At 41.4% G+C, this 24,208-nt stretch overlaps 1 protein-coding gene across 14 annotated transcripts in view; it reads right to left on the minus strand.

Moving 5' to 3' along the window:
* GRIP1 (glutamate receptor interacting protein 1) overlaps positions 1 to 24,208 on the minus strand; it is a 607,764-nt gene that overhangs the window by 132,663 nt on the left and 450,893 nt on the right. For all 14 annotated transcript variants that reach the window (XM_075066240.1, XM_032788840.2, XM_075066258.1 and 11 more), the window contains exons 3-7: positions 23,141 to 23,276; positions 22,059 to 22,204; positions 18,304 to 18,387; positions 17,204 to 17,279; positions 15,592 to 15,737 (exon numbers count right to left, since the gene is read on the minus strand). In XM_075066240.1, the coding sequence (XP_074922341.1) occupies positions 15,592 to 15,737; positions 17,204 to 17,279; positions 18,304 to 18,387; positions 22,059 to 22,204; positions 23,141 to 23,276 (588 nt within the window). The remainder of the gene's footprint in view (positions 1 to 15,591; positions 15,738 to 17,203; positions 17,280 to 18,303; positions 18,388 to 22,058; positions 22,205 to 23,140; positions 23,277 to 24,208) is intronic.

Raw genomic sequence — 24,208 nt, forward strand, 5'->3', positions numbered from 1 at the left:
ATCCTGCCTGTTCCCTTCCCCAGCTCCCTATTCTTGCGCCAGCCTCACTCTCCCCCTAACTGTAGTCCGTTTCCTTCCTGCTGCACAGCTCGTCTGAGTCTCCCCCATAATCCTCTGCTCATGTCCTAACATTACCTCAATCCGGGCCCGATTCTTGTTCACTTTGCTCTCCTCACTGCCAGGACCTGCAGGGGAGACATAGAAGTAAGGAAGACAGTCTTTCTACTCTCAGTTCGCTCCGCACCTGGAACTAGGCCCAGCTTAGAGTCCCAGAGTAATCCAGTAAAAGTCTGCTAAGCCCCAGAAATGAGCATGCTCAGTTACACCATGGACTCTTATGGGGGAATTTAACAGGAAAGCTCTAGACGCCTCTGAGCTATTTGAACTGGTTGATTTTTAAAAGCTTAGAACTCTGAAAATCCACCCACTGAACAGCAAAAGGCACATTCTGACACTAGGCCATTTCCTTCTAAATCCAGGAGTTTCTACTCCAAAGCAGGAGGTACAAGGCTTCTCCAAAGAAAGCGTTGCTGGTTGGTTTTTGTTGATATGGGGTACGGAGACATTTTTCTCTATTTAATTCTTAAAATTGGTTGACCTTTCCTGTGAATTTCTCAACAAAAAACAACACCTACCCTGAGACAAACACGCATATGGAAAATATCAGCCCAATGTTTAAAGTTTGAAAAAGTTACCAAGCAACTGAAAAACAAAAAATAGGAAGGGCAGGGCAACCTTTATATAGCCAGTGCTAACCATTCCTCACCGATCAAGAGAATTTGTAACATATAAGTTAAGGCTGCGAGTTTGTCAGGAAGTCACGGAGTTCTGCTTTACAGTTGCTCTTTTTAGTGTAAGCAAAGCAAGCTGATGCCTGGCTACCATTCTCTGACAACTAAAGAATGCCAGAAACACTGCATGAGACAAACCAAGCAACATGAATGCGTCTCTGTGATTGATAACATTCCAAAGTGCAGTATTGAAATCTGGTCTGCTTACATGAAAACCTGAAACTTCATGGAAATTCAGGTAGCTGCTATATATAGTTTCTCAAGTACGCTTTAGGTTAGGTTTGGCAGTGTTCTAAACACATGAAAACTGGGGTGGACTATAAAAGCTGTATCAAATTGCTAAGCTTTGAGACATCTACACCCTATCCCAGTTAGTGCTAATGACCCACAAGAGAAGAAAAGCCTGATTAAGTTATATGCACAGATGTAAAGCACAATATTTCTCTTTTCTTGACAGAACAAACTGAGTCTTTTAATATGATGTGGTTGGTTTGCAGACAACATATAGAGGGAAGTGTTTGGTTTTGTTTTTTTAAAGTGCACCACAATTAGGTCCTCAGCAATAAGGTAGGGTGTGTTTCCCTCCCCACCCAATTCTTGCCTGACACAGCCAGCAAAACCGTCTATGTGATGCAGTTATCCAGCAAAGTGTTGTTGATGCATAGCTGATTTCTTTTGGAAACTTAGTTAAGCCTATACCAGCAAAGAAAAGAAAAAAAGAGACAGACCTCTTTTGCCAATATGGGCAGTGTTTGCCCCACAGGGGGAGGGGGATATGCGGATATGGTATGACTGGAAATACTATAACGCAGAAGTCTTCAACTATAGCGATCCCATATCTCTTTGTTCCTTTGGGGCCTCATCTAAAGATCACTAGTCACAGGAGTCTTCCCATCGACTTCATGAGTTCTTAGGTAAGTTTCAGGCAAGGGAAGATAACGATACGCTGATGTGAACAATCAAACAGTTGTCTTATCTGGAACAACACGTCAAAGACTGGAAATATTGAAATACCAAGATATACCTAATATCCTTTGTCTTTAGTGATATAAAGGTCAGCCCTGCCTTTGTTTCATCCTGTGAATTCCTTTTTTGTTGACTTCACAATCTCTGCTTTTTCCTATGGCTCAGTATACAAATAGGTCTACATTGTGGAGGCAGACATACACAAGACCAGACAAGTAGGTAAATGTCTGTTACCTCCTGCTAAAAAGGACATGTCCAAGTATTGTCACTCTTGTGATCTGCCTTAAAGACCTTAAAAAAATGTAACTCCTTAAATTTATCTGACATATAATTTTGCAATGATTATGACCACCAGCTGGCTACTAGCTCTCTGTAGTAGAGACTTCACGTGCCATTCTTTGGTAACTATTATGCAGATGTCTGGACCCAGGGGATCCCTGTAAAATCCTATTGCCACTTGCCTCTAACTGCTATCAGTTTGGCACCAAGAGCGTCTGAGGTCACGGTGTGGAAGAATTCGCTAAATTATGATAGGTTCCTAAGGTTTATATTAACTTACATGTGGGGTTCTTATAGTTTAAGTTTATTGAATTTGAAAATGATACAGAAGCACAACATCATTGTTTGAAATTCTGGTTATGACATTGCTGAATCAGACCTTTGAAGATGAATCTAAAAGTGGCACTGTACAGAAGGCATTGTGCAGTTCTATATGAGTGTGTGCCTCCATGATTTCGATCAATTTGTTCAGCTCACAAGTAAAAATATGGGTCCCCTCTTCCAACGGTCAGCCTGCAAATCAGCCTGGGATCTGAAAGTTCAAGTCTGAGTGCTTTCCTTACTGGAAATATCTGTTTCCATAGGGCCATTCTAAAACTGTGAAACCTGTCACTGGTCTGATTCTGATCTCACATCAGTTTTACTCCAGAACAGCTTCAATTGAGGTATTCCAGATTGTAGGGCAAGTAATTAAAAAACATATTTAAACTAGACCTGTTAAATTCAGCCCTGTTCGTTAAGATCACTTAAGCATCTGCTTAAATACTTTGCCTATCAGTGCCTTAGACTGGTATGATGTAAATCCGAATTAGCTCATTGTCTCCAAAGTTCAGCCTCTCGTTTACACCTATATGTTTTTAGGCTCGGCCTAAAGGCTTACAGGCTGTCCCCTAGGCCAAACCACAATGCACAGCACAAGCCTCTATGCCCTGCTGATACAAACTGACAAGAGAATACGTTCATTCAAGGTTCCTCCTTCCCTATGCCCATTCCCACAGCTATTTTGGGAAAGGTTCAGTAAAATGAGCATGTTACCTTTCCACCACAGATTGGGGGGGTGATTGCTGCTTTATGACACCACTGACTGTTTCCTTCAGAGATAAGACAGGCCTGTTTCTCCCACGCCTCAAGGAAAACAGCAATCAGCCCTTTCTAATATGCAGAAAATTCTTTTCATCCCCAGTCCCTTGTCTCCTGGTTGCTGCCGCTCACTAAGCCAGTCCAGTGGCTGACATTTTTTAATTGGATTTTTCTGGATTAATAGAGTTTCTCGCCGAACTGAACTGTTTGTGCTATGTTGCAGACATTTTCTTAAGCTTTGGAGATGCTTAATTACCAGTGTTCCTTGTGAATCATAACATTTTGCCCAGAATTAAGGCACTGCATCTGCCTTGATCAATTTCTTTCAGGACTCTCTATAAAACTGAGAACTTATTGAGTTGGTATAAAACCAAACTAATTGGCAAATAAAGTAAACAGATGAGTCATCCTAAAGAATGACCTTTGTTTATCCATGTGAGGTTGGTGTGTGCATATTGGTTGTGGGACTTCATCCTCTTTCCTACAGCTCTCCCACCCTCCTGCCCACACATCAGGATTTTCATTCAGGGATTAAGAAGAAAGTCATAGGAAAGTGTGGGCCCTACTGATGAGAGGCTCAGCGACAGAGGAGGTGGAAAAGCTAATGTACCCAATGCTTTTTCGCCTCTGTCTTCACGACAAGTGTCCAGCTCCGCCTCCTGCAATCTGGGCAGCACAGCATGGGGAAGTGACTACAGGCTTTCTGTGGAGAAAGAAGTGGTTTGGGACTATTTATAAAAGCTGGATGAGCAACAAGTCCAATTGGGCTGGACGCACTCACGAGGCGCTACCAGGTTGCATGGTGTGATGCGAGCCCATTGGCCATTATCTTTGAACTCTGTGATCGGGGGAGGTCTCGATGACTGAAAAAAAGGCACTAAATGCATGCATCTAAAAATGAGGGAAGGAGGCATCGGTGAACTACAGGCCAGTTAGCCATCACCTCAGTCCCTGGAAAATCATGGATCAGGTTCCCAGGATCATTCTGAAGCACTTGGAGGAGAGGAAGCCGATCAGAAAAGTCAGCACGGATTCCACCAAGGGAAGTCATGCCTGACTAACCTAATTCTTTCTATGATGAGAAATGGCTCGGAGTACACAGTGGACGTGTTACTCGCTTGACTTTAGTAAAGCTTTTGATGCTGTCTTCAAAGTATTCTTGACGGCAAGTTAAAGTAGTAGGGCTGGATGAGAAGACTATAAGGTGTACAGAGCTGGCTAGATCATAGGCTTCAACTGTAGTGATCAATGGCTCCATGTCTAGTTGGAGCGGGTCAAGCGCGCATGCCCATGGTCAGACCTGGGGCTGGTTTGTTCAATATTTTCATTAATTATTGGAGGACGGCATGAACTAGCACCTCGGCAGTTTACAGATGAACACTAACTGGAGGAGTGATAGAATATGCTGGAAGGTAGGTGAATAGGATAAGAGGAACATAGACAATTAGGTATTGTACCAAAAGAAATCTGATGAAGTTCAATAAGGACAAATGCATGAGTCCGCACTTCGAATGAAAGACCCATGCACCGCTACAGACTAGGGACTGACATGGCTAGGCAGAAGTTCTGCAGAAGAGGAACTGGGGGTTACAGTGGACGAGAAGATAGGATATGAGTTCAAACGTGTGCCTTGTTGCCAGAAGGCTACGGCATTTTGGGCTGTAAGTAGGGCATTGCCAGCAGGACTGACGGATTCATAATTCCCCTCTATTTGACATTGTGAGGCCTCTCTGGAAGTACTGTGTTCCACTTTTGGGCCCGACATAACTAGAAGGATGCAGGAAAATGGAGAGTCGCAGCCGAGGGCAACAAAAAATGATTAGGGGCTGGAGCACGATGACTTATGAGGAGAGGGCTGAAGGAACGGGATTGTTCAGTGTTCAGAAGGAGAAGAATGAGGGGGGATTTGATAGCTGCTTTTCAACTACTCAAAGGGGGTTCCAAAGGAGATGGATCTAGACTGTTCTCAGTGTTACCAATATGAGATAGAACAAGGAGTATGGTCTCAATTGCAGTGAGAGAGGTTAGGTTGTATTAGGAAACCTTTCCTGGAGGTGGGTAAAACACTGGAATGAGTTAACCTAAGATGTGTGGAATCTCCTTTCTTGAGGTCCAGGCTTGACAAGCCTGGCTGGGATGATTTAGTTGGGGCTGGTCCTGCTTTTGAGCAGAGGGTTGGACTAGATGAACCTCCTGAGTCCCCTTCCAACTCTGTATATTCTATGACATTATGATTAATCCTTCGCCACCTGTGACACTAAATTATATACTTAATAATGATATGGAAGAGGACGTTTTTCTATAACTAGTAAGGTAAATTCCTTGTTAGAAGAACATTATTCAGGCTGGGATTGCTCAACATATACAGCTGGAAGCAGGCGGCAATTCCATGCCTATCTAAACAGGCTAAAAAAGTTAGAGCTATAATGCTAACACCATACAACCAAACAGAAATGCATGCACTTCATTTTTAGAGGTGGATGGTTTTATCTAGGCTGGTGGATGTCTACCTATGAGAAAACAAACAGTACAAAATATTCCACCACAACATATGGGAATCACTAAAATAGGAGACTGCTGGAGAAGTAGGCAACCAGTGGAATGACAACACAAGAAAATGATTTGAAATTAACAAACTTGAGATAACTACATACCCATTCGTTTTATAGATCCCATACAAAACTGGTGTTAAAAGGAGGTTAAGATTGAAAGTGCATATCAGTCATTTAATATATTACCTGGATGCTGTTTCCCCAAATCAAGCATTATAACTCCAAAAATTCAGGATAAAGTTAAACTTGATGAGAAAATCCAACATCCTAGGGTTTGGAAATACACAGTTAGGGCACCCAAACATTTTAACTTTGCCTTGTTGTGCGACACATTACAACAAGGTATTATTAAGATTAAAAGCATTTCAGTTGTGGTCCCAGGTTAAATTAAACTCTTATAGAGACACATTGGTTCCTCCCCGCCCACACTCATAGCTAACCACTCATGTGCACAGTTAAATAGTTACAGAACATATAAACAAATGGATACATCAGAGAACCTGCGAGATAGAGAGGCACAGGTTGAGCTAGGCTAGGCTTTTTTCTAGTGCTTTGTAAAGGCACTTCAAAGACCAGACCCTGAATTTCAATCTTCAATATAAGAGCAGGTTTGAATTTATTACCCTTAGTTACCCTGCCCCAATGTGTGTGCGGCAGGTGAAACTTCCATTACACATGCGCGAATACTTGAGAGAAAGCAGCCACAATAAAAATTTTGTTCTGGCAAAGCCACATTAAGCACTGGTTATAGCTCTTTCAGAGGCCTAGGTCTGATAACCTCTAGGGCCAACTGGTTGCAGGAAGGATAGCAGGGTTGAGACACTGTTGCTCAGAAAAGTTTTTCCCAGGAGTGAATGAAAATGAGAGAAGTTATCCAACAACTATTATTCTTAGTAATGAGAGAGGCAGAGGGCAGCTGTCACAGATAGAGGCAGCTTACACCGTTGCTGCTGCTCTCACGTGAGGGATACAAAACTTTAATTAGCACACAAAAAGTCAGACCAGCTCCCTCCAGAGGACATATTGTCAGTCCTCCACAAGATAGATCTCTGCATGAAAAAAAATGCTACATGCTTTAATATTGAATTCTCAGAAAATCAGATATTTAGCATCAGCACTAGATAGTACAGGTTTAACTTCTTTAATACGGAAAGAAACAAAGAGTCCTGTCGGACCTTATAGACTAACAAGACCTTATTGGAGCATGAGCTTCCGTGGGTGAATACCACTTCGTCGGCTCATGTAGTGGAATTCCAGAGGCAGATATATTGCACAGCAAGAAGCAGGCTAGAGATAACGAGGTTGTTCAAATCAGGGAGGATGAGCCCTCTTCAGTAGTTGAAGTTATGAAAACCGGGAAGAGGAACTGCCTTTGTAGTTGGCAACCATTCACAGTCTTTTGTTAATCCTGAGCTGATGGGTGTCAAATTTGAGATGAACTGAAGCTCGTAGTTTCTCTTTGAGTCTGGTCCTGAGTTTTTTTGCTGCGGATGGCTACCTATTAGATCTGCTATTGTATGTCCAGGAAGATTTGAGTGCTGCTCCTACAAGGTTTTGTAATATTGCCATTCCTAATATCTGATTTTGTTCCATTTATTTCTTTTCTCATAGGGACTGTCCAGTTTGGCCGATTACATACAGAGGGGCATTGCTGGCATATGAGGCGTATATTACATTGGTGGATGTGCAGGTCTCTTATGAATCTTTGAAAGCAGATGTCTTCACTTCTGTCCAAATTAACAGAAGTATAGCACGAACAACATTATATAGTCTCTGAATAGAATGAATCCCCTTTCTCTCATAATTTTAGATATATGAATTTTATTTTTCTTAATCTGTATATAAAATTCCATTTCACCTTTATAGTTTCTCTCATACAGAACAACGTTCATGAAGTGGCATTATGAGCCTTTGGTTTAAAAGTCCTAGAGACAATGTTAATTTGGGCCTGTATAGAGTCATTTTAACTATAGATAACCATTGAGCTCTTTTACTTCTCTTCAGTGGACAATCAATAAATTTTGTAAGAAAAACATTCCCATAAGTGTAAAAGTAATGATTCTCCATAATCTCTACTGCACAGACATGGATAACAATTAGAACAACAAACAAAGGTAGACAACGAACAAGAAGCACATGTGAATTTTGCAGACCAGTTAAACACATGGGTTGTAACGCCATCTATTACTTAGGTTTGCCTGACCACGTCCCACTATAAGACCTTTGTGGCACAAGTTCCTCTTCTATCTTGGTGGCGCCTGCACTTATTGGCAGATTTGTTTCACCTCAGGATTCACCATGGGGTCAGGGAACAGCCCAGAGACCTTCCCCTCTGGTAGAACCCACAGTCCAGGTCAATTTCTCCTGTGTCTGATCAGGAGTTGGGAGGAACCGAGGCCCATCCTCCACTCCAGGTTCCAGCCTAGGGCCCTGTGGACTGCAGCTGTCTAGAGTGCCTCCTGGAACAGCTGCGCAACAGCTACAACTCCCTGGGCTACTTCCCAATAGCCTCCTCCCAACACCTTCTTTATCCTCACCACAGGACCGTTCTCCTGGTGTCTGATAATGCTGGTACTCTTCAATCCTTCAGCAATACACCTTCCCACTCTCAGCTGCTAGTGCCTCTTGCTCCCAGCTCCTCACACGTACGCTACAAACTGAAGTGAGGTCCTTTTTAAACTCAGGTGCTCTGATTAGCCAGCCTGTCCTAATTTATTCTAGCAGTTTCTCCTCAATTGGCTTCAGGTGTCCTAATTAGCCTGCCTGCCTTAATTGGTTCCAGCAAGTTTCTGCTTGCTCTGGAACTGCCCCTGTTACCTTTCCCAGGGAAAAGGGATCTGCTTAATCTGGGGCTAATATATCTGCCTTCTAACACTCTCCTGTAGCTACCTGGCCTGACCCTGTCACGTGCTGTTGTCTGTTGTTTATAACTTTGCCAAACTAACCACTCGGACTGAAATTTTCCATGCCAGATATCTGCCTCAGGCTGTTATTAATTATCAGTTTTGAAAACTTCAGCTAAAACAATTCAGCCATTTCTGAGAATGAGTCTAGGGGAAAATACATTGTTCTGCCCATTTTCAAAAGTTTTGTCAGCCTTTAAGTTCAAAATCTCTAGCACCCCGATGCCTTTGAGCAGAGACTTTAAATTTGGCAAGGAGTTGCCTTTGTGTCAGGGACGTCTGTTTGGAGCATCCTCATGAAAACTGCCCGAATGTGGACAAGTTATAAGTCCTTGAAAAACTGCAATCTGCACATACCTACTAGAGACTTCTTAGCTTCTAGCACCTAAATTCTCCAAAGATTCTATCTGCACTGGGGATGCTCCATCCTGATTCTGAGCAAGACTTTCCCTGCAACTGCACCTCTGGGCTGCTGTGGGCCATGCCAGATCCTGATCCTGGCACTTGAACTAAGAACAGGGAACCCGTCTCCTGTGCTTTCAGGGTCTGCCTACACATGGATAAAAAATCTGAAGCTTGCCTGCATCAGCTGACTTGGTCTCATGGGGCTCATGCTCTAGGGCTGAAAAATTGCTGTGTAGATGTTTGGGCTTGGGCTGGAGCCCGAGCTCCAGGACCCTGTGGGAATGGAATGTGCCACAGGGTTCCAACTTAAGCCCAAATGTCCACACCACAATTTTTAGCCCCACATCCTGAGCTCCACAAGTCCAAGTCAGTTGACCTTAGTCAGCCACGGCCATGCCATGGGTCTTTTATCCCTGTGTAGATAGACCCTCAATGACACCCCGCCCCGCACTGGACTAAGGATGTGGAGGAGAGAAGAGCCAGATTTGCCAATGGGAACAGAGGTGGGAGAGATTTAAACAAGGATCCTTGGGGTGGAGGGAAGACTGAGATTGGAAGCCAGCAGTAGGGTGACCAAATATCCTGATTGTATAGGGACAGTTCTGATTTTTGGGGTTTTTTCTTATATAGGTACCTATTACCCCCCACCCCGATTTCTCACACTTGCTATCTGGTCATCCTAGCCAGCAGGGAGTGGGAGAGGGAAACCGGGACGGGTGGCTGGGGTGGGTAGGAGACTGGGACTTGCACTGGAACCTGGAGGTGGAGACTGGGAGTTGAAGGGAGAGACTGGGGCTAGTTGGTCAAACAGACTGGGATAAGGAGCTGTGGGCTGAACACTGAGACTGGATAAGGAACCTGGAGAGAAAGACTGGGACAACAGGCAACCTTAGCAGTGGCATTTCCTAACTTTTATGTGCTTGACTTTGCAAACTTAATAGTGTTCTTTGAATGGAGGGGGACTTTTTTCAGTGTGGAGTGATACACCAGGCAGATTAATATTTCAGCTAAGGCTACTATGACATCAACAGTAGTTTCCATTATAAATTTGACACACCTAGCGAGTCTGCCCCTGAAGGGACATATGAGAGAGAATGTATTTTAAAGGATCAGATAATTCGCCTTTAGAGTACCATGGGAGCCAGACCTTTTCATAGTGCGGCTATTAGCAGTCTCTTTCAAATGCCAGATCCCTGGCCATCCGTCATGCCAAAGTATTTTAATAGATTAAAACTTTGTTAACTTTAAGTTTTTAACAAAACTGCGGGGCCAATGCAGAGTATAGGAGTTGCATCAGGTCCTTGACTCCCCCTAGTTCACAGTATCTTGCTGAATTCATAACCTTTGCAAGGATTCTGGCTCCTCCTATTGCTGCAAAGCTTTGCAGAGTCCCCAGCTCCTTTGGCTTCCTTTTAATCTGTAGAATTCTGGGGCTCTAAAAGTTCCTCAGGACTCCAGATCCTTTGCTTTGTGATGCTTTGTGATGCTTAAGAGCAATCCCCAGGGTTCCTTTTTCTTCTCCACATCTTGCCCTGCACAGGTTTTTAAAAGTGCTCATCAGATTGTATAGATTACACAACATGCCTCTTAGACCATGCAGATGCCAGACAGTGCCCTTTCTGCCAGGTAGGTCCTTAGTAAGTCTTTATAAAGTTACTAAATAATAAGGCAGATTTTAGTAACGTATCCTTTAAAAACTGTGATTGCTCTTTAAGTATTCTATGCACCAAATTTTTTAGCTGAAGTAACCCAGTAGGTAAGACACTTGATAGAATATTTTAAATAGTGTAATTGTAAAGCATTGGTAACTTTAAAATATTATGAGAAATTGTCTTCAAACTTTCCAGAAAACAAGCACATTAGTACTTTCCCCTGTGTAAAGTTATATAAGAGAGTAACCATCATGTTCATCTCAGAACCTTGGGTGCAGCTTTGGCAAAGCAGCTGCTACTCAGTGGCTCTGCAGTCAGAGTGATTTTTAAAGACCTAGAACTCAAAATCAGCTTGGCCACTTTCATTGTCATTTTGCAGGAAACAATTGTTGCTTCCCACTGTTCAATGAAACTATTGCGACAAACAAATAAGTACTGTAATTGCTAGACAAACAAGTCAAATATGCAAGCTAGGATTAGAATCCTGTTCCGGTAGTTCTAAAAACAAGAATACAGGTCTCTACTATTTTAGCTAAGAAGAAGCCTCTGTTACAGAGGTAGATTATAGAAGCATCTTTATGTTCTCTCACAGCTACAGGCAGCCATCTGATGCTCATTCAGACACTATAACCTAACAATTGATAATATTTTTGCTTAATTACAACCTCTTTACTGCAAAGATTCCCTATGCAAGAATTGTCAAGGCGGTGTAACAAGGTAGACAGCTTGAAGGGGCAACAATAAGCTATATTTTAGTTAGATCAAGGTCAAAATTCTAAATCACAGTACTATTTAGATCTCCTGAAATCTAAGCAGATTAATGAATTTTCTTCAAACTTTTCAGAATTTTTTTCATAATCTTTCAGAGTAAATACAGTAATTATAATTATGGGATTCAGATGTTCTTGAAAATCCTGAAGAGTATCTTCCCTATTCTGCTCATTAAGAAATCTATTGATAAACTTTTATTCCTCCTCTTGGAAGGGGACAGTGGGATTCTTAATTTTGAACTTGTGTCAATATCTTGTTTTGTGGCTATAGTGGCACTTTTTACAGGATTTCTCATCTGTGCCCAAAAGATCTCTGTAATCCAGCTTCTCCTTGAAGAAAACCTGAGTTCCAGATTTGTTTTCTCGGGAAAGAGTAATTTAATGCTCATCCACGATCTAAAATAAGCCATTATGAAACTCACTTGGCAAACTACAGTACAATATTTCTAGCTTGAACAATCTGAGGGGTTACTTCAATCTAATGCAGTAATTCCCCATGTAGAGATCGTTCTTCTACCCTATACTATGTCCTTTGGAAATAGATACAATCCAGTGCAGAACAAGAAGATTCACTGTAGATATTTCTGGAAAAAAATGTCCCCTGTGTATTATCTCACAAAGCCAATTGACTTGACTCATATGTTTTCCTCTTCCTGAAGAGATTTTTAAATCATTCATGATAAGAAAGTACAGTTAATCTCCTGTCAATGGATTAATTTAAGGACTACCATGAAAAATAAAAAAGCCATAAAGTCCATGCAGTTTATACTATCTCTGAAAAATACTAAATTTAGTGTGAGATTTTCATACCCTACTCCTGTGCAGACACACATGGACTTGCAGCATTATTTATTTCTCAGAAACTCAGAAATATTTGTAATCTCCCCTAAATCTTCTAGGGCACAGGAGCAACCATCTTCTTTCATCATCAAAACACAATGAGACAGTTTTGGGAAAAGACACCTGGCAGATTGCCATCTTTACTCCTCCAGAACATTTCTATGCTCTGAATTCACTGTAAAGACAGTTTTCCTCAAGCTGTCACTGTAGCACACATTTTCCTATCATTTTCAGAGATGAATCTATTGTTTCTCATTCTTATTATTTCAAAGTCCTCTAGAAACTATATTCTAATGTCCTCCATGAATCAGTCTTTTAAACAAGACACGTTTCCAAAGAAGCAGCAACAAGCAGATAGTACCCTTTCATGTTGGTAGGTTGACAAGCTTCTTTGCCCAACTCAGCAAGGCACTTAAGCATGTGAGTAACTTTAAGCAATGCATAGTCCCATAAAGTTCAATGCAGCTGGAGAGTCTTCAAGAAGAAAGTGACGTGGTCTGATCAACAGGCAAGGAATGCTATTACCATTATTGGTATTACACTAGTGCTCAGAGCCCCAACTCAGATCAGGGCCCCATTGTGTTAGACAGACAGGAAGAGGCAGTTCCCGCCCTGTGCTGTTTACTATCTAAACAGACAAAGTATGTGTGTGTGGGTGGGTGGGAGTAAGAAAGGCACAGATAGTATGTCTATACTGCATTGTAAACCCAGGTCAATGGGACTCAAGCTTGTGAACGCAGTGTTTCCAAGCCCATGCTTGAGCATCCATACTGCACTGCAAACCTGGGCTTACAATTGCTGGATCTGGGTCTCTCAGCCATGCTAACATATCCACACTGGAGTACATAGACCTTCTGACTCAACTCTCAGGCTTGAGCTGCATCCACACTGCCAAATGACAGGGGGCCTCAGGGTCTGATCCACTTCCCCAGCAGGGTCCCAGGACTCACTTCAGACTGATTTGTGTGTGGATGGAAGAGCGGTTTGGGCTCAAACCTGAGTCAGAGCCTGGGCTTAGTGTGCAGTGTATACAAGCTAGAGAGATGAAGTGACTCGCCAAAGGTGCAAGTGAAATATAGTAGAACCTCAGAGTTACGAACATCTCAGGATTGAAGGTTGTTCATAACTCTGAAATGTTCGTAACTCTGAACAAAACATTATGGTTCTTTCAAAAGTTTACAACTGAACACTGACTTAATACAGCTTTGAAACTTTATTAGGCAGAAGAAAAATGCTTCTTTTAACCATCTTAATTTAAATGAAACAAGCACAGAAACAGTTTCCTTACCCTGTCAAATCTTTTTTTTTTTTTTTTAACTTTCCCTTTATTTTTTTAGCAGTTTACATTTAACACAGTACTGTTCAGTACAGTATTTGTTTTTTTGTCTCTGAGGCTGCCTGACTGCATGCTTCTGGTTCCAAATGAGATGTGTGGTTGACCGGTCAGTTCATAACTCTGGTGTTTGTAACTCTGAGGTTCTAGTGCACTGACTGACAGTACAATGCTGCTCTACTCTGACTGCGAAGTATGTGATGGTTGTGGTGGAGGAGAGGGTGCAGGAGAAGCCAAAAAGCCATCATTCTATTCACCTCTCAGGGCTGACAAGACACACTGCACAGCTAGTATGTGATCAGGACTCATTGCATTGTGAGCATGGACAGCTGGAGATGCCTGGAGCCAGGAGAACATTCGGTCTCAGTCCAGTCTTGTCCTCTACCAAGCCTGTGGAAATTTCAGAGGAAATCCTCTCTGGAGTTGAAGCTGGTCCTGTCCAGTACACAGAGGGATGAGGAGAGAGCACATCCTCTGAAATGAGGGCCCAGCTGAAGGTTTAGGTCTTACCCAAAGTCTACTGAAATCAACGGGAGTCTTTCCACTGACTTCAATTAGCTCTGGATAAGGCCCACAGAGCATTCCCGAGTATTTTTAAATGATTATTTTTAGGTGGAGAACAAAATGAATCTGGTTTCAATTGTGATGCCAGATAGCACTGATTTATCCAGAAAAGCACCAAAGGTGAAATGGCAGATGCTTGGAAACACTTGATCTCTGAGAGTCCTCTATGGCCTCAACACAATCTGCATTTATGTTTTCTCCAGAGAAGTTCTCCACTCAAATGGCTGAGCTACCATCTCTTTTCTGGCTGTGGGGCCATTGTGGATCTCCAGCAGAAACTATCCAAGGCCACCACCGCTTTGCTGATAGTGGGGGGAGGGAATGAATGAATGATAGAATATGCTATGTGAAGAAAAATTACTTCCAGAAGTAAGAGAGCTGTTCTAAGATAAATACCTGTCTGAAGTTTTATTTCTAAATGTCAGTCTTTTCCAAAATCTGGGCATTTGAATCCATGCCATGTGGAAAATTCAAAGAGGTCACTTTCCTGCCAGGCAGGAATCGATCTAGGTACCTGAGAAGGAATGAATGATGAAAGGCTCCCAAAGAGAGTGGAGATGCTTCAGTGCAACTGATTGCCTTTCCTGCCTATTGCTGCTGTTGATCCTGGGCCTTGTGATGCGCACAGCATGTTTCAGAATATATCTTAACCAGCCAGGGATGTAATGGCAGGGGGTGGCCTGGGGCAAGTTTAGTCAAATTTCTCACTACTATATAAAGGCAGAAAATTGATATATTAGAATTTCTACAGTGTCATAGGTGTGCACAGTGCCATACAAACATATGCTGATATAAAAAGGCAAGTTCCGCATCATCAAGAACCTTCAATTGAAGTGATACAAAGGAGGACAATGGAATGTCTCTCCAAAAGCAGATGAAACATCTATTCAAAACTCTGCTGTAAAAAATCATCTACTCTGTCTCACATTCTGATGATATTCAGCCCTTCATCAAATATCTTCACTGGATTCCCGTTGCATCCTGTATCAAAATTCAAGCTCATTTTGCATCTCACAGTTTATCTTCTTCCTACCTCCTTCTGCTCTCTCACACACCTTCTTTGCCGTTTCAGGATACCGGTGGTTGCATGGCTTTTGTCATTGTGCTGGCAAAATAAAATAAGGATTCCTGCTACAGCAAGTAAACCTCCCATTTGTGCAATTTGGACAGAAACGCTTACACACCTTTATCTACTTTGTACAAACATAAGGTAGTCACTGGGAGAGTTCTTTTGCTAGGATCCATGTATGGTGTCACTCTACAAACCATGAAATATCAAAACTCTAAATTACAATACTGCTCACCTCTCCATGAACTGAAATATATTAATGAGAAGATGCTGATGGGAATATCTGAAGTATAACAAGTCAGAATCAATTTTGAAGTAGTTTATCGGGGATGGATAGTAAAATGTCACTGATGGCTCTCAGAACTAAAGCTCAGAATTTCAACGTACCCATTACTGAGACATCATATTCTATCAGCAGAGTCGCTTCCTGTCCACACTGTTTCAGAATACTCATGGCTTCAGCATGTGATGCTCCAAGGAGTCGAATTCCATCAACACTCAGCAACCTGTCACCAGGTTTGATTGTGCCCTCTCTGAAAAGAAATTAAAGGAACAGGCCTTATTAATTTAATATCATGTGGTTTAGAGATAATAGCCACTTATGCAAAGTGATTCACTCATGCCCTTCCTGACATCTATCCCACTTGATTTTACCCTTAACATTTACTTTGACAGTAAAATGCTTAGGGTCATTGTGAAAAGGAAATTGCTTTAATCGGAAAATCAGTGATGGGAAAAACTACCCATCACTAAATAATCAAGTCACAGTGGACTGCTATTAGATATTGGTTTTGTTACAATATATGCTCTCTCTCTCGCTTGCTCTCTCACACACACACACGAAAAAGCAGATTGCTAACTGTAAGGGATCACCTCTGATGTACATCCCTCAACCCATTTGGACAGCTCTCTTCTTCCCCACCTGCTATCTGAAAGAAAATTGGCTAGCAATGCCATCCTCCCTCCAAGGTATATATCATAACATATCCTGAATTATAAGAGGAAATGAAAATATTCCTATTTTTAACCCAGGTCTCAGAGAAAAGGGCAGGGAGGAAGGGAAACAGAAAAAAAAAGACAAAGGATCTCTTGAACAGTTATTTATTAATTTTGGCCAGAGACAAAATTTCTGAGCATAAGCCAGAGAACTCAGCATCCTTTAAAGAAACTGTGCGTTTAGCTCCTTTAATGTTTTAAAGACACCAATGCCATTTCTGAAAATGTAATTGACATATAGAATCACTTATCAAAATAGCCTTTTTCTTCTTTTTTACAGACATGGGATTTATATATATGTATATACAGAGAGAGAAAATATGCTAATAGGGCCATATCCTAAACTCCTTACTCAGGACTGAGTGAGTGGGAGAGTGGGAGTTAAGCCTGAGAAAGGACTGAGCAATAACTCAGGTCAGGATTGGCTCTAATATTTTCCCAGAAAAAAATGATAATACACATCTACATCATTTGTTTCTGTAGTGCAAGAGAAATATATTTTGAAATACAGTATGGAACTAAACTGTACATAGAGATGGTCTAGACAGTATTTGGTTCTGCCATGAGGGCAGGGGACTGGACTCGATGACCTCTTAAGGTCCCTTCCACTCCTAGAGTCTATGAAGAGTCTATTAAGGTTGCACTGTGCATCAAAAGGTGGTTTGAAAGCTGTGAAGAGCATGCGATAATCCCATCATAGCATTTTTTAGGATTTTTAATTCATCTCTGTGTGTGTGTGTGTGTATATATATATATATATTAAGTGTGTGAGAGGCAATTCTGAAACAAGCAGCTTAGTTTCTTAATTAAAATTCACGCTATGTCATCATGCGCCAACCTCCTATGGTTGCATATTGTTATTACAAAGAAATGCAATATTTTTTAATTTCAAAGGATTGGGTTTGAACGTGTCTATTGTACTCCACAGATGTCGTTTTAACTTCTGTCCCAGGCAACCTAACCTTCCTCTCTTTCTCTCGCTACAGAGGAAAATGAATTGTACCTGTCAGCAGGTCCTCCAGGTCTAACGCATGTTATTACAACAGGACGAGATTTATTTCTGTTATCATGTGCTCCACCTAGAAAAGGGAATAAAACACCCTTGTACTCTTTTTTTTTTTGTTTAATGAAAACTCATTTCCAAAATGCAGTTCCAAAGGCTTGCAGCATGCACGCTTACAGACTGGTTAGAAAAGCAAGAACCATTAAGCCACTAAAATACACCTGTAGATGACTGTACATGTGGAGTAGTGCTCTGTTAGTTTATAATAGAGGTGATTCCTACTCTCCTGCTCCTTTAGGATACGATTTGTTAAATGGGATATTCATTTCTTAACTCCCCTCCCCCACAAATTGATTCCCCTTTTTTGTTCTCAGTACGCCCTCTTTAGCACTAAGTATCCTGAATACTTTGCTGCAACGGGGAGGGAAAATTCTAGTCTTAGAATAGCACAACAGTGACCACTAGGAGACCCTACACATTGAAAAAGACCCAAGACACTGCTTTCCCTGAGGGTAGGGTTCTGTTACAGGTTCTGGGGCCTGCAATGTACAGGAGGACAGACTAGATGATCATGATGGTCCCTTCTGACTTTGAAGTCTATGAGCTAATAAACTCCCATAATTTACCATAGGAGTATCATTGTCTAAAAGCTGCATAAAGATTTTCTGTTCTCTAATCAGTGTGAAGACTCTCATTCTACTATAGAGACTGGGGATGTTACTAAACTATAAAACAAATTTTAATAGCTGGCTTATACAAATAGTGTACAAGATATCTCCTTTAAGAGCCCTGATCTCATTGCAAATGGCAAACTTCCCATCTACCTCACTGGGACGAGGATTTGGCCTTGTGTGATCCAAAGTCAGTTATGTTCTTGGCATTCATTATTATTCATTACTATTGCTGCATAAATAAAAATTTATGCCAGTTCATAAACACAGTTCATTAAGTACAGAAGAAATCATGCATTAATCACCCAGGATTTACAAACTGTAGACAACAAATCTTGAAATATGATTGCACAGTATCATAAAAACTTCTTGCTATTTTGCTTGTGTTCGTCTAGAAATTCTGACTATTCATGTTTAGGGATAACTTACCTCGTATTACAAACCCAAAAGTGTTCCCTTCTTTATGTAAAGTAACTTCCACCGTTCTAAATATGACACCCGATCCTTGTACAGCTGAAAGATTTAAAAGAAAAGTTTTGTCTAATCATACTCATAGCTCTACACTGCTTCCAAGCAAGCTCTTGCATTTCTGATCATATACTTGGAAGAGTTCAACTACAAAAGATTGTTTTTAAAAGCTGTAATTTAACTACAACCTATGTTCTTACTGAGAACATTGTGGATCACATCTTCAGCTAGTGTAAGCTGGCATAGACCCACTGAGGTCAATGGAGAGCGATTCCCATTGACAGCCACTGAGGGATCTGGCTCTCTGTGTTTGAAGGTATGTCTACATTGCACACTGCTTTTGGCAGTGTGTAGAGTACATACATTACACACCCACCTAGCACAGCTATAAATAGGAGCGTAGATGGGGAGGTACTGCCTAGGTGAGCAGATAAGGACATACCTGAACCCTGTAGGATGTACCCTACTTGCTCAGGCAGTGCTTCCCAACTGCTGCCACCCCCCAAAATTCCCCCTTCCTTTCCCCCTGCCCAGGTTACTGCTATTTTTTGCAGTGTAATGTCCTGCTGCCTCTCCCCTGCTGGAGTCCTTCCCTATTGCAGGAAAAGGGTAGAGCAGTTCCTTGTGGCGGAGAAAGGCTCCAGCAGCAGGGAGCTGTCAGAGACTTTCCCCGCTGGGAAAGCCTTTAGCACGGCAGAGGCAGAAGAAAGGCTCTGGCAGTCCTCACTGATGAAACTGTCCTTGCTTCCTCATCCCCGACAGAGCCTTTCATTGATGCATGGAGCTACACACCACAGCACGGACGCAGCCTGCCTTTCACTGTGGTGCGTTGTTATACATACCCTACGTGCCATGCCAGTGGTGTGCAGTGAGGCACAAAGATGTCAAGTCAATTGCTCAAGGTCAGTTAAAGAGTCAGTTGCTCCACCCAGAATCCAGGAACCTTTACTCTTGTTGCTCAAAAGGTAGAGTCAAGATTTTTAGGCTACAAACCTCACCAACTTTAAGCTTATTTTTTTGACACTGCAAAATCAGTTGTTTCCAGACTCATGTTGACATTAGTTGAAAAGGCTGGTGCACAAATCAAGATGGTTGGGGACAATAAGCCATTGTATGAAAGTCGAAGATGATGTGTTAAGAAACAAAAAGCCATTTAAATTTAATTGCTAATAGAAAAAACTTTGGAAGAAGTGGAGAATTCACTGGTTCCAAAAAATGCAAAAATCCAACAGGAGAAATATTTGCAAGCTTCTAACAGGGTCTTACAAACAAGGGAGCACACAAGGAATTAACAAATTAATAGCATTGTTCCATGTTGGACTTGCAATTAGTATTGCTGCAGTGTAAAGAGTTAAAAGGTCAGGATGCTGTTAATAAAGGCCACACTAAAGGTCTCTATGGACAGAGGGGACAAAATTTTGGTGCATCCAGGAAATACAGAGAGGGTTCCCTCACCTACATATTAGGTTCTGTGCAAAATGGAAGATGTGGGCAGGAATAATGGGATTACTACTCTCTGCAGCACTGCCCCTGTCACAAGGTTTCTGTGAGTAAATTAATGCTTACTCCATCATTACTACTCCACTGGGGGGTGCCCCCACAGTCTGAAACCACAACTACCCCATCTGCCCCAGCAGTGCAGTTTCAGCATGCTGGGGGGATGACAAGGTCTGCAAAGCATAAGCTGATGTACAGAAATATTTCTACTATATATTACAAGGCATAATGCATGTAATATTCAGTGGATGTTGACAGAGATAGCTAGGATGCTATTATTCAGTCTTGTTACCAGATACACTTGCACAAAGAGGTCAGAAATTCTGAAAACTTAAATGAATGGTTATGGTTACCACTGTAATGTTGCATGACAGACATATATTTCAACTGACCAAAGTTGCACGTATACCAACAGTGCCTAAACTGTAGAATATAGATTTGGTTAGCTGCAAAAGAAAAAAAATGCTAGCAAAATAACCACATCCACTGCTTAATTTATTTAATTAACTGAAATATCCTAATTCTGAACACGAAGTTCAGTTATCCTCAAAAACCACTAATCAACAATAAACATTCAAAGCACATTAAGGAAGTTGCCAAAAGTTCATAAAAACAAAGAATTCCATAATGAGAGTTAATTGCCAGCAGCTAGAACACAATGGGATTCATTAACCCTTGCCCCTTGAGGCACCATAATGCAACAGGAATGTAGAGAGATCAACGGGATGCTCGGCTTCCAGTATACTGCATCCCTTTGTTTAGACAGGGAAGTCCTTGTAAGCTGGTTCTGCAGGTCTTCCTTCCTTTTCTTGTCCAGTATCAATAAGAACAGACCTTTCCCACTTGATGGGTGACATGAAGGAGCACCTACTTTTCTTAGCTGGCTGGCAGAGCACCAGCCAGCTGCCACTAGCAGTCCCTCCAGTTCCAGCCCCTACCTTTCCAGCTCACCATCACTCTAACTACCACTACCCACCTGATTCCTCCCAACTGCCACTAATTCTCTCTCTCTCTCTCTCTCTCACACACACATACCTTAAAAAACAGGATGGATGGGCTAAGGAAAGAGGGAAGGAAGATGTTAAGTAGGACTGTGTGTACTTCTTTTCATAACACCCCCCAAAATAAGGTAAAGTCAAGTAGCTTTGGGTGTCAACATGAACTTGAATCTTGGAGTCCTCTGGACAGCTTGAGGTCCTCCATTCACCCACTCAACCACACAGCTCCCAGCACATCCCTCCGTCTGCTTAAAACAACCCTCCAGGGCTGATGTCTTCAGGGGGTAGGTGATCTGCTGGCCAGCTCTCTTTCCCACTCTTAGGCTCACCCTTTTCCCCATGACTAAACTCTTTAGGGAAGGACTGTCTGGTCCACATCATCCTTCTTACCTCATCTGTAGTTTGCCTATTATACCAGTGCAACCTAATATACCTCTGAGCCTCAGACTGAGGTAGAGGTCAGTGAGGTGGCAGACACACAAAGAACAGCAATGTTTGCACATTGAAAGGCAGGCAAGTCTCCTATCACCCAGAAAACCCTTATCACAAATCTGTTGAGGGTTTGGACTTGAAGAGGACAGGAGGAGGAAAGGAGTTGGCAGTTCCTGGCGATGTTATGGGGTGGGCAGTTCACTCCTCAGTCATGACCCCAGAAGTCACAAAGGTAAGGTATTCACCAGAGGGGGCTTTGTGGGGCTTTATGCATGGAAGGGGACTACATCTTAAAAGGAGGAAGGCAGAGGTACTGGTAAAACTAATGGGCACTATTATCTTCTTGAGATATCTTATTGTTAAGATAAAATGGCGGAGAGGAACTGAATACAGAGATACAGGGGAAACAGTAAACAAAAGTGGAGGTTTGAGTTCCTGTTCTCTTCCCTGACCCTACTCCATAGTTCTCTTGTCTCTGAATATATCAGATGTATTTCCCAATATCCTTAGTTAATGGTCATCCCCAAAGTTACGGGGAAATAGCGAATAAGGTGTAGGTATAAACTGTTTAAGTTGCCTGTATTTGGAAGCTGACTTTCAATGAGACTTGTGATCCTCAGCCATTTAGGTGATTTTGAAAACCCCACACTACATAATCATTTGATTTGATCATTTCTGCACTCTGCAACAACTGTAGCGGAAACACACATTATAAAAACCTCTTATTGAAAATGTCCATTCTGTTATTCTGTGTGTAAAATGATTTCAGTTTATCTGTCCATTACTTACAGACTGGAGGGAGCTCATACTCCACTTCTAGAACAACCCTCTCGCCAACGTTCTTGAGGAGGCTGATGATCTCGTCATGGCGAAATTTTGTCAGGTTGATTCCATTCACAGATTTGATGTAGTCTCCCACGTCCAGCTGGTCACTTCTGCAACAGACACATGTTCTCTTCCATAAACTTTTATGTCATGTTGCCAGAGTAGCAGAGTTGCTTTCAATTACATTTTTAGTGTTGATAAAAACAAATCTTGCCACACAACTAAATTAAAACAAGCAAAACCCTTCTTGTGCTGATTTTCCAAATAACAGAGTGACATTTCAAGAATTTAATCTAATATAGTACATAAAATATATACAAAGAAGAGACATATTAGAGTGTTAAATTCTGATGTAGGAAATCAGGACTGCATAACCATGCCAGTTATAGTACTCAGCTATACCTGGGATGATTTCTCTTCCTTCATGTGCTCTTTTAACCTCCCTCTGCTTGGGCTACTGCCAGAAGTATTTTCTGGACAAGTTGTTGCCTCCACAGCCAACATCACAACTACATCAGGTAAGCCAGAGCCCATTGGCACATGTTCTGCTCAGTTACTTGGAATGATTTGCCTTAATCTGGGTCTCTTCAGCTGCATCTCTCCCCAGTCACAGCTTGTTCTGCTGTCTCTGTAGAAGCAGGCCAGTGAGCTCTCTCTCTCTCTAATAAACAGGTCATCAACAGTCATTTGAAACTATGATACCACCTTATCTGAGCTTTTCAACAATATTTTTTCCTTGACATTATAATGTGTTTTTGCAGGTTTTATTCAAGGACAACAATTCATTAAATTTAAACCATTTATAAGAAATTAGATTATTCTTGAAATGATGCATAATCAGTATTTCTGACTTTTTATCAGAGCAGCCTTGAGGGACGCAACAGTTCAACTACTGTTGAAATGTTTCTTATAACGCTTCTCTGCTCTGATGTGCTGCCTTACAGATGCTGGTAGTCACTTATCTATTAGTGACCTTTTTGATGTGGTATGTATTTTTTGAAGCAACCACATCTTATAATATATTTTGTGGCTTGAGATGTGGTTACCTAGCAGCGATTCCTCCTTGACGAAGGTTAGATACTCGTGGTTTCCCATCCTTGTCAATTCCACCCGATACCGTAAGCCCTAGGGTGGTGCCTTCTTTTTTCATTAATTCAACTATTGTTGAGCCCTTGAATTCCTCTGTTGAAAGAAAATTACTGGCGTTATTAATATTTAAATTGTATCACAGATGTTGCTTTTTTTTTTTTTTTTTTTTTTTTTTTTAACTATTTCATCTACCTCCCAAGGAAGTAATTTTGTATTTTAATAGGGAAAATGTGTATATCTGCCTGCTTTTTATAATACAATTCACAGGCTTGGGCCACAAAGCTCTATGTATAGATAAATCTGATGCAGATATTCCATAACAGGTTATTAAAAATGCACCAATAGGCTAGTGTACTCCAGACTGCCAATAAATACAAGGCTTACATAAAAGGTAATTTTTCTGTATTCTATTTCACATTCTTATATCGCTTTCTTTTCTTTGATTTTTCTTTCTAAATCCAAGGTTTAAATTATACACTTTTGTTGGCTAACAAATTGCTGGGATAAAATAAATAGTGGGAAAATGACGTAACTGAATTTCGGATCCAGACTGATTTTGAGGCCATTACAATATGTCAGTGCTAACCAGAATAATCAGGCATAATAAGATTTCAGGAAGAAATAAAATGTTTCCGGTCCAATCAGTTCTCTCTCTAAGATAAACAGAGTTCCACTTTAACCTACGGATGAATGGTGTTAGTCAAATGCTATTCTAACTGTTATTAATTTAAGATCCAGTCCTGTCAGCTTTATATTGAGTAATATCTTTCTCTATAAGTAGTCTGACTAATATTAATGGGACACTTGCAGACTCAAGTGCAATTCCTGTGAGTAAGGGTGATAAAATCTGGCTCATAAGTGTCCAGTAATGCCATGCAGAATGCCTTGTCTTCTAAAGCCTGATTTTGAAAGGTAGCCTCAACTATAATTATTTTGGCACAATTTTGCAGCCACAATTGCCAATGCAAAATCAGAGGTTGAATAGGGTCCCGTTTATAGGGTCTCGAGATACACAGACTTATAAA

This window comes from Chelonoidis abingdonii, chromosome 1 (assembly GCF_003597395.2).
Source record: "Chelonoidis abingdonii isolate Lonesome George chromosome 1, CheloAbing_2.0, whole genome shotgun sequence".
In the NCBI taxonomy this organism is placed as follows: domain Eukaryota; kingdom Metazoa; phylum Chordata; order Testudines; family Testudinidae; genus Chelonoidis; species Chelonoidis abingdonii.